We start from the raw sequence: 14,242 nt of genomic DNA, 5'->3' as shown, positions 1-14,242 counted from the left end.
AGAGAACCAGGACTAAACCACAGTAACAGAAAAACTAATGAAGACAGAGGACAGGAGGTAGGTTATTCACAGATGAAGTGAAAATAAAAGTTAAAAAACACCTAAAAAAAGAAAAAAAGTGCAGCCACAAGTTCTAGGAATTGACTATACATACACACACACACTACTAATACCTGAAAAAGACTACAGATTCTAATTAACAATAGTGTACATAGACACCTGTTTACAGAGCTAGGTTCTTGCAATACAACATACACAGGGAAATCTGTTAATCACCTGCGGACTGTGTATCGTCTGTGGTCACCTCTGCATCCACAACAATTTCATCAATCTTCTCCAGTGTGCTTTGACTAGCACTGTTCTCTTTCTTGGCGTCTAGCCTGCAAATTACATATTAAAGTCAGTGTTACTTATAAGGTCAGCCCACCCAGAAATTTTATCTATGAATAAATGTTAAATCACCAACAGGCTTTGTATATTATTGGGTCACTTGATATTTCCTACTCCCACTTATTTACCACAGATCTAGCACATTCTTTTCCCTGGGACATAAAATTAAAGGAAACCCAATATTGCAAATAAATAAACCAACACTGACTCCATACAAAAAAAGTTTTGCCCATATATACACCAAGAACACTTCTTCAAAGTGCAGCACCGAAGAATATTAATCCTAAACAAAAGCTGGAAGTTGATTTGGTTTTATAAGTTGGTCCAGTAAGTCAATAAAGCTAAAGCTCATTTAAAAGGCTAAATTCAACCAAACCTGAGATTTCAATTATTCATTACACTCAACTGCCCAGGCCCTTACAAAGAAATTGTCAGTGTTAGGATTCTCTGAAGTGCTGCAGAAACTAATAATTCATCGTAAAATCCCACAGTTAGAAGTCCTCAAGCGAGAAGCAATCACTTGTGCCCACCCAGGTCTTAAAATGTCAGTTTTTGGTGACTGTAGCCTTTATTCACATCTAATCAATCATAGCATAAAACTACAATATCCTTAGGAAAATAAGCACTCGGTTCAGGTGTTGCAAGCCAGAGTCCTGCTGTTCCTTACGTCTTCTGTAGACTGCCAAGGTTTTCTTTAATCCTGTAAAGAGACAGAGAACTGAGAATTGTTATTTGGCTCTCTTTATACTTTTTAAATAAGTTCTGATATAGTTGTATCCTTGTGTTTAGTTTTTATCTACTTTCAAAGTGTGCCAAATTCCCTAAACCATAGACAAAGTACCTACTACACAGCCATAGCCATAACCCAATTCCATATTCCATAGGCATTGCCCAACTGTAGTAAAAAGTTCAGTTCATACACAAGCTGGTGATATAAGTCATGTTTTGTTCTCTTCTTTAAACAAAGTGAAAAACCAACTCAGAGCTAGTGCAGCCCACATTTTACTATAGTTAATACAGAAACTGGTGAATAATCCATAGTCCATATAATAATTTGTAGAGTGACCATGCACAAGGAGTTTTCATTTTAATTTTAATGTTCAGTGTATATATGTATATGTAATATATGTACATTGGCATTCTAAACCCAAAGCAGTATTAAATCGATAATCCAAGCAAAATTTATGGGTATGGAAGGACTGCTTGGCCAACTCCAGTTATGGTGCCATAGTATCTTACCAAGGACTACAAGTACACAGTTTACAGAATCCAGAGTTTTGGTATACATCCTACAGCTGATGGCTTTAATACTACATTAATAAATCAGCATTAAAAAAGTAAGTATGTTCATACTCACATGTTGAAAATAATGAGCAACCGGTTCTCCATTTTCTTCTTACTGTTCTCAAAAGGAAACATAAAAGAAATAAAAACCTGGTAAAATTTAAGTTGATGTTGCAACTTAGTAGAGGAGGCATCTTCAGAGCACTTGCACTATACCCACATGTCATTAACGCCTCCCTCATTGATGGGGATGTTATTGAGATCTGTCAGCTTGAGAAAGTCCTCATGAAAGTAGTAGAGCTGAAGGATGCAGGCCAGGAGGAAGGACGAGGGCAGCAGTATGCCAGCAAATAGCTCCACAGTGCTGAACTGTTCCAAGCCAATGTCTCTCAGGCTGCATGTTCATAAAGATATAACAAAATTTTACAAACAAAATACTTCATCCTCAGGGTATGTTCACTCATGGCATAAATTACAGAAGAAGGGTCTGTGTTAGCGAGCCTTCATTTGTATCAGAACTGCTTCTCAGCCCATACAAGTCAATGGTAACCCAAACGCAGCTAAAGAGAGACTGATACAGCATAGGAGGAGGATCAGCTGCAGGTCAGAAGTATCTCACCTGCAATTCAAATGCTCTTCCCAATTAATTCTGAACAATGATCTCAAGCTAATGTAAAATGTGAGCAGAACACAATTGAAAGAAAGCTGAATTTGCCCATTGACACAGTCCTGAAGACAGTGGGAAGAAAATGTCGACGGTTTTAAACATCTATGCTGGCAGATAAAAACACCCTTAGCGTTGGTCATAATGAAAGACTTCTATAAGGGTAATTAACTTTAAAAAATTACCTATGTAAAAGGTGAAAGTGAATGGAAAGGGGCTAGCCAAGAGTTTAGATTTTTGAGGGAATTTCATTACTTTAATCTATATGAGAAATGAGAAGAAGATAGTCAACAGCATTCTTATCTGTATTTAGGCATGACAAAGATGCAAATTTCAAATGGTTTATATTCTCCTTCCAAAGGGACCCTTTGTGTACTTACCACTTTCTTCAACTAAAACCTCTTTTAGGGATTCCTGATCTCCTTCCATTTCCCGCTCTTTCAAGTTTTGCCGCAAAAGTATCCAGAATATAAGGGCATAGAAGATCTGGAAAAAATGGTACAATTTGCTATTTTTTCACTGCTAAAACAAAGAGAAGCCCTAATAATGGTAGGATGAGTTGCTTGCTTTACCTTCAGTCCAAGGTGCACACATGGCATAGGATATGGCTTCAGATCAAAGTCGATGAGGACAGCTGTGGGGACTCCAGGGAACAGCTCTTCTTGGGAGATATTGAGACCCACAAAAAAGTTCTGGATGACCAAAATGTTGGCGTAGGAAGCCAAGAAAGGAGCACTTAGCATGGCATATTTGCGGCGGTCCCTCATCATCCAAATAACACATGACCATATCAATAAAACAAATGTCAACCAACTGTTATGAGTTATACTCCAGATCTAAATAAAAACAACAGAATAAAACAATTTTTTGCTGAAATTTACAGCAAAACCAAAGCAGATGGTGGCAGTATATACCATGATAAAATACATACATCGCAATTAGCTGTTTTGCAAAGGATAATTAAAAAAAAAATATACATTAATAATAAAGTCAATATATCACAAGATAAAAACTTAATTATTCCATCTCTATGCTGTTTTCAATGCAAGGTTTGTTAAGGTATGTGTTATTTCATCTGTAAATCTATAGGCCCTTAAGACTGCAATATTTCAATGTAGACAACACTGACTATTAAAGACTTAAATTGGTTACCAATTAAAATGCAAATGCCAAGAACAGTTTTTCTTTCAGTGAAGGCAAAAACTGAAGCTGGCTTATGCTGCACAAATGCTGCATGCATATGTGAGTTTAATATTTACTTGGAGATCTTTTTTAGGAATCTATGTCATGGACCTTCAGTACCCCGATATATCACTTACCATCATTATAATCAGTGCGCTGACATAGCTCTGCCGCATGATAAACTGACCCAGCAAAGCAATCCCACCAGGCTTTTCCTCTGTTGTATCCATCTCCTCTGTCTGTACATTTTCTGATCAACAGGTAAGGAAAGAAAAAAAATGAACTATTTAATGATAATGTCCAGAAAACATACAACCACTCTATTGTCAGCAGTGCTCATCTACTGATTCATGGTTGTCTGTAAGTCTGAAAACCAAATTCTGCTCATTCATTTACAAGCAATGTATCTTGTGTTCATTAGGGAGAAGTTAAAGACATCTTACAAGAATAAGCCTGGATAAGTAGTTAAAAGTTACTTTTCTGATAACATCCTTGATATCCATATTTAGCTTTTGATTTTTCATTGTCGGACAGTATTCTTTAATCTACTAAAGCCACAGGCAACTAGGATTCTCAAAATACAGTCAGCACCCCTTGTGTCTGTCTTGGCACTAGAAATTTGGTCTTAAAGAACATCCCCTAAAGGATGATAAAACCCCTTGCTGATGCAAACAACTACAAAAACATTTTGTATCTCTTGCAGCATTTTCAGGATTCACAAAAAATACTGGATTTATAAGGGTTTTTTTTACTGACCAGTCTCAGAAGGGTCCACCACCTCTTCAGTGTATATAGGCACTGAGAAATCGGTCTGCGCTTGCTGTAATTCACATTTTAACAGTGGTAATTCTTGCCACCCATTAGGCATCAGATAACCAGGCTGCAGTGGGGAAAAAAGAAGTCCTAGCTAACAGCATCCATTCACCTTTCCCAAGCATACAGAAGTCAATAAAACTGTAAAAATGACAGATCTACTGGGAGATACTATGCTTAGCATGTAGCTTCATTCATAAATTGTTCTTTATTGGTTTATTAGCAACTTATACCATTACCAATCTTTTGTAATTTATACAGCTATATTTAGAAAGAAGCACTCACTTGTATCAGTTCAGCATTGGTGGTCCATAACATTCCATCCATATGGTGGTCATCATTGGTTGGCTTTTCGTTTTTTACAGGTTCCTCCTAAAATTAGGAAGTATACAAAGAAAACTGGCATCTGTTCTGCATGCAATTTACAGTTCACATTTTCTCAATAAAGATATGCGCACAGATGAGACGAATTCTGCTAAATCTGGTCAATGTGTTTTATGGCTACGGGTAGCATCAGACTAAAGGGGACACATTTAGATAATCCGTTCACTGGGAAACAGCATTTGTGAATTGTTTGGGTGACTACCATTGTTTCCTTGAGATATAGTGTGTAGTAAAATACCTGTCTGCTCTTATCCCTTCATAAACACATTCTGATGGTGGTGGAAAATTCAAAGCAAATCCTAAGCAAAAAACACATTGACAACAAATATGAGGGACTTGTATGTGTCAAAAGAATATTCATTTTGTCCAGCCAGATTCCAGAGATATTCAACACCCTGCCAGACAACGCATCTGGTGCCTTGACTTTAGTTTGCTGCATTTTAGCAATACTGAGAGGTCAACCACCTCCCACAAAGACTTTGATAGGACAAAGGAGAAAAGGTACTTACCCCAACTAAATTTAAAATACATCTCAATATGTTTGGTAATGAATTATAACTGCAATACATAATTTGCACAAATATTCTTCCCAGAATTACTTTTATGTATAATCCCTTTTATTATGCTATTAGACCTTAGCAGCCCCTACAAACTAAACCATAAAGCCTTCACCTGACTCAACAAGGGATCTGTTCTTTACTTTGCATACCTTTATGCATAACATCCTTTGGTGGATGGTTATTAGGAAACATGACTACCCATTTGTATATTTGCACATGGTATGTTTATATGCCTTACACATCATTATTTCTCACATCACTTGCTCTGTCACCTGTGTCTGCTGGAGTCACAGGCAACCGCAAACATGAATCTACTGATCCAGAAAAATCCTAGTGACTTACTGTTTATTTGCTGTTGTTCCAAGCATTTGTAAGAAGTGCTCCAATTTTTCCTAGCTAATGTCTTTGCATACATGCAATTTATTATAATAAACCACTACATAGGTTAGCATGTTGCCCTAATGTAAATCTCCTGTAACATACCACTGGTAGATGGCCCCACTGTTGCAGCAGCATAACCAACGTATAATACAAAATAAGAAGCATAAATGGGTTTGTAAAAACAGGCCAGTGCAGATCCTGGTGAAGATGGATGGCCCATGATTCTGTCTGATTGGTCCTGATTATCGCAGTCATCCCAAAAAGCCTAACAAGACAGAATGGACAACGTATGAGCTACTGATCAACACAAGTTCAAAACTCAATCTAGATGTCTGTCAGATCCTCACCTAGCAAACAAATCCTGAGGTGGGATAATTTCTTGAAAGTATGGGAGCTGATAGAGGTAAATGGCTGACAGGTGACCGGCGCTGAAGATAGCAGCCATGACACAAAGGCTGCTGAAAACCACTAGGCTGACACTGCGGTTACAGGCCCACCAAGAACATAAAAACATGAAGATTGAGAAATACAGGGCAGAGGTTACAGAAGGCAGAATGATGCCTGAAAGAGAAAAAAACACAAAAGTCACATTAATTATACATAAAAAAACAAATTTTTACCAAAACACTAAAAAAGAGAACATTTGTAAAGATAAACTCCATAAACACAGCTTCATACAAAGGTTAAAAAACGTATGTGAGTGAGCGGTTTTACTTCCAAAGGGTTTGTATTTCTGTTCACCCAGTCCTGAGATTTACACATCTTTCCCACACAGGAAAGCCCTGTCAGACAGCACAGGAGACCTGAATTTTCTCTGCCTCAGTTAAGAACCACTTACAGTTCTTGGTTCTCCCCTGTATTTGAAAATTAAAAAAAAGGAAACTCACACACATTTCTTCTTATCAGCCTGTCTCTCCTGTTACCACATGAGCACTGCAGCAGAAATGACTGATTCCTTGTGTAGCTTCTCCCACCCCAAGATGAGTTTTTTTGTATAGGGGATTGCAAGATGCAAAACCTAGTTTCCCACATACACTGGGTTTAATTTTTGCATTCTACACCTAAAAATAATAGATAAATGGGATCTCTTTGGAGAACACAAACTTTACTACCCTGTAATTTTAATACAAGATTCTTTTGGTTTGAAAGTAACATTTAATGGAAGGTACAAGGTCTATCTTGATGGAGATGCGGTGATGTAGGAAGATTGTAAGTGAACAAGTGGTCTGGACTGAAACTTCAACTTGTACCCCATGGCAGACCACCTCTAGTGCCCATGCATCTGAAACAAATGCCCAGATTTCAAGAAAATGTATAAAATGCCCCCCACTCTGTGTGGAGATGCACCTATTGGTAAGAAAAGCTTGTCCAAGTCTGCCAACCCATGTGGGATGACCAAGATCCCTGCTTGAAGGATCTTGGTGTAGATGAGGCGAGAAAATAGCAGAAAATAGATGAAGAGGGCTTAGCTGTTTGTTCCTTTATTTTTTTCTGCTGATATTTATATGAAAGATATTTATTAAAAATCTCTATGACAAGTCCAAAAAGCTGATGTTCCCTAAAGGCCAGCTCAAGAGACAGTCCCCGTATTTTAATATAATTAATCATAGTGCTACCATGTATGTATACAGACAAAACACTTATGTGGGAGATCAGCCGAGAAGCAACAAATTATACTTGAACAGAAGAAATGCAAAGCTACAGCCATTTGTTCTGCTGGTTCAATTAATACTGGATCAGCTGAAACAGCAGATATATCTCTTTTCATACCTTTAGCCTAATCTGCCAAAGTTTTTTTGCCTTGACAAAGGGGGTCAACTGTGCCACTAAAACACTGTGTTAGTTGGTATAAAACCACAGAAAAGAATATTCAAAGAACTATGAATGCTGACTTTTTTTGTATTTCTTTGTATATTTACCAGACAAACCCAACAGGATGGTGACTACAACCTTCCCAGCTGTGGTAAAAAGGGCCTCGAATATCATCTTCATTGCAGAAACTAAAGATGTGATCTTTTCAATTAGTTTTGCCCTAGTGTCGTTGACATCCTTATCAAGAGTTTCATCATCTGTTGAGAAATCCGTCTCATTCTCACTTTCCTCTGTCTCGCTCTCAGTTTCAGATTCCTGTTGGAAAAAAGTACTAGGTCAAATCCACATAGTGGATCAGCACTTCCTAGCCACACAGCCCAGGTTCCACCCTACTAAATGTGATGTGGACTACTTTTCAGATGCAAACACTGGTATGCTTTCAGCATCACTCCAGATTACTCACAATTCTCTGAACTGCTCAAGTACTCAGGACCTCTTGGGTATTTATTATACACACACAATTGTCTGCAGGTATAAAAGTGCATACAAGGGGGCAAGGAAACAGTCCTAAGATATTCCCTTTTCACGCTCAGAGTCTGCACAGAGAAGCAGAAGAGGAAAGATAAAATAGGTATATGCTGGTGGGGAGTACAGAATTAAAGTGAATCTGGTAATATACACAAAAACAGTGTTGATTTAAAAGACACTTTTTCTAAATGGCCAGATTTTGGGGCCATATATGCATAAGCTTCTTCTAAACCCTGGCTGGGCAGGGCACACCAATATTCATCCAATTGTGTGACCAAAAATAAAATAAAAGTAGAAAAGTAGCAGTATTACGACAATACCAGCAAATAATTGGCTGCAAAATTATAATTGTGTAAGAAAGTTCCATTACGTCGTCTTCCTCTTCCTCCTCACTGCTGACACGGACATTAGGTTTGGGAACCGCTGAGCGAACCAGCTTCTTACAGGTTCTTCGGATCAAATATGCAGAGAAAAACATGCCAATGTCTGAAGCAAGAAGGCGAACGATGTTCCAGGGGTCAACATTAGAAAGTCTGAACACATAAAGGACAAAAAGCAATACTGTAATTATGAACATATAACGAACATATAAAGTAAACCTGCAGCAAGAATATGTAGATGCTGCAATTGTTGAACTTTCAAAATTGTTAGTTTCCTGGCCCTCCAATGTCATTCTATTGCTTTTTTCATTTGTTTTGGCACTGATTGAAAGTAAACTCACATATTAGGATTTCCAGTGACCTGCATGCTTGTTCTGGGCAATAAAATATTAAGCAAGAAGCAGCCAGAAAGCTAGTAATAAAAGAAAGCTAGCAATGGCATTCTATACATTTCTCATGCTTTTTGTGTGCCACATGTCCCAGCAGTAAGGGAGTAAGGAAGTAAGAGAAAATTTCCAATGAGGACATAGCGCTTCTACTCTATATGACTTGATGCTAAATGCATGTAATCCCTAACAATGAACTTCTTTTTTTTTCCTATTTGGATTTTTAAATATACAAATCATAGCCTTTTCTTTAGATCTGTTTAATAGGTGCAGCAAAAAACAAAAATACTGCTTTTGTTAGAAATGCCATGTGTCCCATTCACTGTGTTGTCCCAATTAGAATTCAGTAGTTTTGCAGACAAATGTATATGGCTGACAACATTTCAGTCCACAAAACACTAGGAGTTGTTTGTCCTCTGCATAAAGGTCAACATTTAATATTCCATATTTGCAAGGTCTTTAAAACAGAACAAGCACTGGCATTTGTGTTCTGCAGAGATGCATTTGTTCATTCACGTCAAAGTTTAGAAAAAAGAAGCAGCCAGAAAGCTAGTAATAAAAGAAAGCTAGCAATGGCATTCTATACATTTCTCATGCTTTTTGTGTGCCACATGTCCCAGCAGTAAGGAAGTAAGGAAGTAAGAGAAAATTCCCAATGAGGACATAGCGCTTCTACTCTATATGACTTGATGCTAAATGCATGTAATCCCTAACAATGAACTTCTTTGTTTGTTCCTATTTGGATTTTAAATATACAATTCATAGCCTTTTCTTTAGATCTGTTTAATAGGTGCAGCAAAAAACAAAAATACTGCTTTTGTTAGAAATACCATGTGTCCCATTCACTGTGTTGTCCCAATTAGAATTCAGTAGTTTTGCAGACAAATGTATATGGCTGACAACATTTCAGTCCACAAAATACTAGGAGTTGTTTGTTCTCTGCATAAAGGTCAACATTTATTATTCCATATTTGCAAGGTCTTTAAAACAGAACAAGCACTGGCATTTGTGTTCTGCAGAGATGCATTTGTTCATTCACGTCAAAGTTTAGAAAAACCTCCCAAAGGTAATCTGGAATGAACAAATCTTTATTAAGAGCTTTTGAAAAGACATTTGACCCCACACAGACTACTAGTAAAAGACATTTTTTAATGCCTGCATACATTTCCCTAAACTTTTTTTTGTATTGAAAAACCCACAACAACAATGGATGCATAAAACAAGCCCGTTGCTATGGTCTCTGGCTTTGCAAATGCATACAACTGAAAAATAATATTAAAATGTGAGATATGGGTTTTAAGGTTCTAATAGCCTGGTCTCAGTTCATCTGGTAAATCAGTGAAAGAGAAGTAAACTATTGTTGTTCTTTGTACAGCATCTCCTCCCTGTATCTTACTTAATACAACTTGGTTTTATATAAAGAAGAAGCAAAACAAGGGATACACTGTTTCTTTTAACCAGTCAGATATTTTCTGCTCTTAGCTTCAATATGAAGTCTGACTGGATATTAAAGGTTACTGCATATTATAGTAATAACTTGTTAAAATGGATATAATAGCCACCCTCTCTCAAGCTAAATGTGTAGGGTTTAAAAGGTGACTTGTGTTTCTGCCGACCTCTGAAAATGATTTTTCCATGCAGTCATGCTTCCATATCCTCAGAGCCAATGATCTAGATTGGCTTACTGCATATGTGTCCTGGGTTGCTCATTTGAAAACTATTAAAGCCAGTCAATCACGGTGAAAGTCATACAAGTAGAATTTACAGTAGGTCAGAAATTACAATTTACATATTTCTCTGATAATAGGGTTCCCTTGTAACAGATTACCTAAAGCTGATCTTTTTTGCAACCCTGCTATTCTCTACAATGCTTACATTTCAGCAGCTCTGTGTCTAACATTGATGTACAGAACAAACCAGATAGCCAGAGGTTCACCCCATTTCTTGCTCTTTGAACATAAAACATGTCTTGCATGCAGGTTCTGTTCTTGCATGCAAGCTCCAAAGAGCACATAATATTGCCAAATATAAGTTAGGAATAATGAAAATCATTAAGCTTGCTACATGGGTGTATAATCTCACATTAGTATGTTTTCTCTGGAAACAGTGTGTGAACAGCAGAATCAATGTTAAGGTGGCCACTGATCCTAAGGACACGTTAACAACTGCCTCAGATCCCATGCAGCCCCCCATGGCTGGCAACTGGCCGGCCACTCAAACATTGGCACTGAAGCACTGATCCTTAAAGAACCAGCATCTCCAGATTTGACAGCTGGCAGCAGTGGACTAATACCACTCACTGCCGCCCTAAAGAAAACTTAGCAAATACAGCAAATAAATTAAAAAAAAAAAAGAAAATATATAACTTTTGTTAAAAGGTAACTATGTACAGATATAATAGTTTATTCAAATAACCATTTGCCTCTAATCAGGACTGGTTCTCTTTAAAACCTTTACAATACACCCCGGCCTAGCCCTTGCTAACAAGTCTGTTACCTTTGGGAGGCAAATACTTGAATGCAATTTGAAAAGAAGACTGTATAAGAAGAAACGTGAAGCTGGTATAGTATATAGCCTTTAAGAAGCGTCCAGTGTGCCCTAAAGGAAACCAAAAAAAATAGTCATACACAATATCACAATGAACAGTCACAGCTGGCTAATAAACAATACGCCTATCAATCAAGATTTAAAACACTTGCACAGATAGTCTGTCTATTCCTGTTTTTCTTACAAAAAGTTGAGATTTGCACACAGGGTTTAAGGGTTCCTAAGGACACTGGAAAATGTTTGTGGAGGCACTTGGTTTGCACTGAGAATGACACATTAGACTCATCTAAAATTCCCTGGAGGGAATAATTTACTGCCATTGAAACACATGGACCTGGAAGATTCTAGACAGAATGGGTCCGATTTATTAAAGCTCCCCAAGACTAGAGAGGATACACTTTTCAAAGTGAGGCTGGGTGATCCAGCAAACCTGGAATGGATCTGGTCCAGGATTCAAAACATTTACTAACAAATAGCAAAAGACTTTTAGGAAAGCCATTCCAGGTTTGCTGGATCACTCAGCTTCTTCACTGATCACTGTATCTTCTCCAGTCTTTGAAGAACTTTAATAAATCAGGCCCAATGTCTGATTCCTTGTTTTATAAATGGAGCCCTTAATAACACTTCAAGGGAATGAAAAGGTTGTCTTAAAAACAGGCACTTCCCCACTCCACACTCAGTGAGCTAGGTCAGAGTTTATATTTCGCAGCTTTGGCACAAAGACATCCTGCCCAGTCTGCACCCCTCAGCAAGCACCAAGTGGGACCGCATTCTATTCTATAAGTCAAACTCTCAAACTAGTTGAATTTTAGAAAGGAATTGCTAAAATAGATAATCTCTGCACACTGATAATCTCTGCAGTTTCTGGTACCCAGCAGTGTGCGTTTATTGAAGAGGTAAACTGTTGTTATATAAAGCAATATTGTGTGTTATTATATTATTATGCTACTATATAATGTTTTATATTGTGAAAATTGTATAACAATATTAATGGACACATCTAAGATAGTAGCAGGTACCAAGGAATTGTAGAAAAAGTCTTTACGCCAGGTTAGGTTTCCCCAGATGATTGCTAAACTTCTATTATATTAAGAACAGTGCCCGGGCTGTCTGTTTGTTCTGGATAAGCATGCCTGTCTGATAGGAGCATAAATGTTTATACCCACTCACTGTGTACATGTGCCTAGCCAAAGTCTATGAACAATTTAGGTAATAAACTATACACAGAAAACAATAAGATAATACAGTAAAGCCTGGCAAATTTAAAAAGGACAAAGCAGCACAAGTCATTTCTTGCAACCCTCTGCCAAAAAAAACCCCCAAAAAACACTGTGGTAAAACATCAGGGTTCTGAGTTAACTCGCCTAAGAGTTTATGACTATGGCAGAGATATTACACAATAAACTCTACTGAGGAAGGAATAGATGTGGAAAAACTTTTTAAAAGAGATGCATAATACATTGGCGCATTGCAAAGTAAAGGTAATAAATAAATTACACATATGGAAAAAAATAATAAGACAGACACAAGGCAGATTTTGTTACATACCTGCCAGTAGACAAACTGGAAGGAAGAATCGAAACACAAGACCACACAGCAGCTCATTTGCCATTCTTTGGTCGGTGGGTAGTCAGGTCACAGTGGGGCAGACATCTTGAATGCCTGGAAGGGTTACATTTCTAGTCAGGCTTTTTGCTCAGTTATTGGTAAAAGGTTCCCATTAAACAGAGACTCACCTTGGTATCCTTACTGTTCAGAAGAGAGCCAGGACTGAGAGGTCCTCAGAAGAGTGAGGGGAGGTGCCTGCAAGCAGAGGGAAGGAAATTATTGATCTATATGCCCTCATATCCCTCTTCTCTCTGGACAATTCACACTGCTGCACCTAACCTGCTATCTCTGTTACACACACACAAACTACACTCACACAGGCAAATCAGGATTATCATCTACGTATTATCTTTTTCTGCTTTAAAAAAAGCCAATTCAATAAAAATCCAAATTATTAAATGCAAGCATTATTTAATGTTTTTCCTGATGTGACTCTTCTGCAAATAAACATTTCTCACTTAACATGAACCTGTACATTCCAATGAAAGAAAAAGCAACAAGCTTTCATTAATTTAGATCTAACTAGAAGCATATACTATTCATCATTTGGCCTTTCCAATGCTGGGAAAAAAACTTGTGTAAGGAATATAGAGTCAATAGAGATGCAGAATACACAAAACATTAGGGTTGCAGCTCAGACAAAGTTATTGCATCTTTGTGCAGCAATGCGGATTGGTTTAGAGAGAAGCTCTTCCATACCTAGATGTACTGGGCTACTTTCTTTAGCTCCCTGCAATAAAAATGAGGGGGTGGTGTGAAGTATATGTTACCATGGACAGAAAGATTAAAGAAAACCTGTTGCAAAGCATTGGCTTGCTATTAAGACCAACATAGAGCATAAAATGTGTATGCCAGCTTTGTGTTTAGTTGTAAAACATAATTTAAGACTGCAGAGAGTCTATGGTTTCAAAAGAATGACACAATCACTGTGTAAAAGAAAAGTTTCTTTGTGTGAAAGAAAAGTTTATACATGTAATAAAGATTTGTTCAATGAGTAATCTTTATGTTCCTACAGTAAATAGTACAAATTATAGATAGAACACAATTTGTAAGAAACCACCAATTTCTGGGACTGGCCGACACCAGAACAAGAATTCTTTTGGTGTTTCGCGGATATAATCCGCTTCTTCAGGAAATCTACAAAGGAGATCTACAATTGCAAAAAACATATACAGTCAATTCCCAATTTAACAAATTCTCTTCTTTACAAAGTATTCATATCAAACAAAACCATCGCTTATATATAGATAAATATTGATGTACCTGGTATTTGTGGGCATGTGGCACCCTTCTCTCACAAAATGGTAAGAGCTGAAGAGGACA

General features: G+C 37.5%; 1 protein-coding gene and 1 long non-coding RNA gene across 2 annotated transcripts in view; both read right to left on the bottom strand.

The window, feature by feature from the left end:
- The window catches only part of LOC140332395 (piezo-type mechanosensitive ion channel component 2-like), a 43,920-nt gene extending 31,430 nt beyond the window's left edge, over positions 1–12,490 (bottom strand). The window contains exons 1-16 of the mRNA XM_072413666.1: positions 12,478–12,490; positions 11,246–11,362; positions 8,369–8,559; positions 7,578–7,785; positions 6,006–6,219; positions 5,761–5,923; positions 4,619–4,705; positions 4,277–4,400; positions 3,658–3,770; positions 2,911–3,174; positions 2,719–2,824; positions 2,151–2,271; positions 1,895–2,068; positions 1,748–1,789; positions 1,058–1,090; positions 277–380 (exon numbers count right to left, since the gene is read on the bottom strand). Coding sequence (XP_072269767.1) covers positions 277–380; positions 1,058–1,090; positions 1,748–1,789; positions 1,895–2,068; positions 2,151–2,271; positions 2,719–2,824; positions 2,911–3,174; positions 3,658–3,770; positions 4,277–4,400; positions 4,619–4,705; positions 5,761–5,923; positions 6,006–6,219; positions 7,578–7,785; positions 8,369–8,559; positions 11,246–11,362; positions 12,478–12,490 — 2,074 coding nt within the window. The remainder of the gene's footprint in view (positions 1–276; positions 381–1,057; positions 1,091–1,747; positions 1,790–1,894; positions 2,069–2,150; positions 2,272–2,718; positions 2,825–2,910; positions 3,175–3,657; positions 3,771–4,276; positions 4,401–4,618; positions 4,706–5,760; positions 5,924–6,005; positions 6,220–7,577; positions 7,786–8,368; positions 8,560–11,245; positions 11,363–12,477) is intronic.
- A 369-nt stretch (positions 12,491–12,859) lies between these two features.
- The window catches only part of LOC140333090 (uncharacterized), a 57,899-nt gene continuing 56,516 nt past the window's right edge, over positions 12,860–14,242 (bottom strand). The window contains exons 7-8 of the long non-coding RNA XR_011921281.1: positions 13,048–13,114; positions 12,860–12,973 (exon numbers count right to left, since the gene is read on the bottom strand). This is a non-coding gene — a long non-coding RNA (uncharacterized lncRNA). The remainder of the gene's footprint in view (positions 12,974–13,047; positions 13,115–14,242) is intronic.

Source organism: Pyxicephalus adspersus, chromosome 6 (genome assembly GCF_032062135.1).
Source record: "Pyxicephalus adspersus chromosome 6, UCB_Pads_2.0, whole genome shotgun sequence".
Taxonomy (NCBI): Eukaryota; Metazoa; Chordata; class Amphibia; order Anura; family Pyxicephalidae; genus Pyxicephalus; species Pyxicephalus adspersus.
The sequence above is the reverse complement of the archived record's forward strand: the minus strand, read 5'-3'. Positions and strand labels throughout refer to the sequence as shown.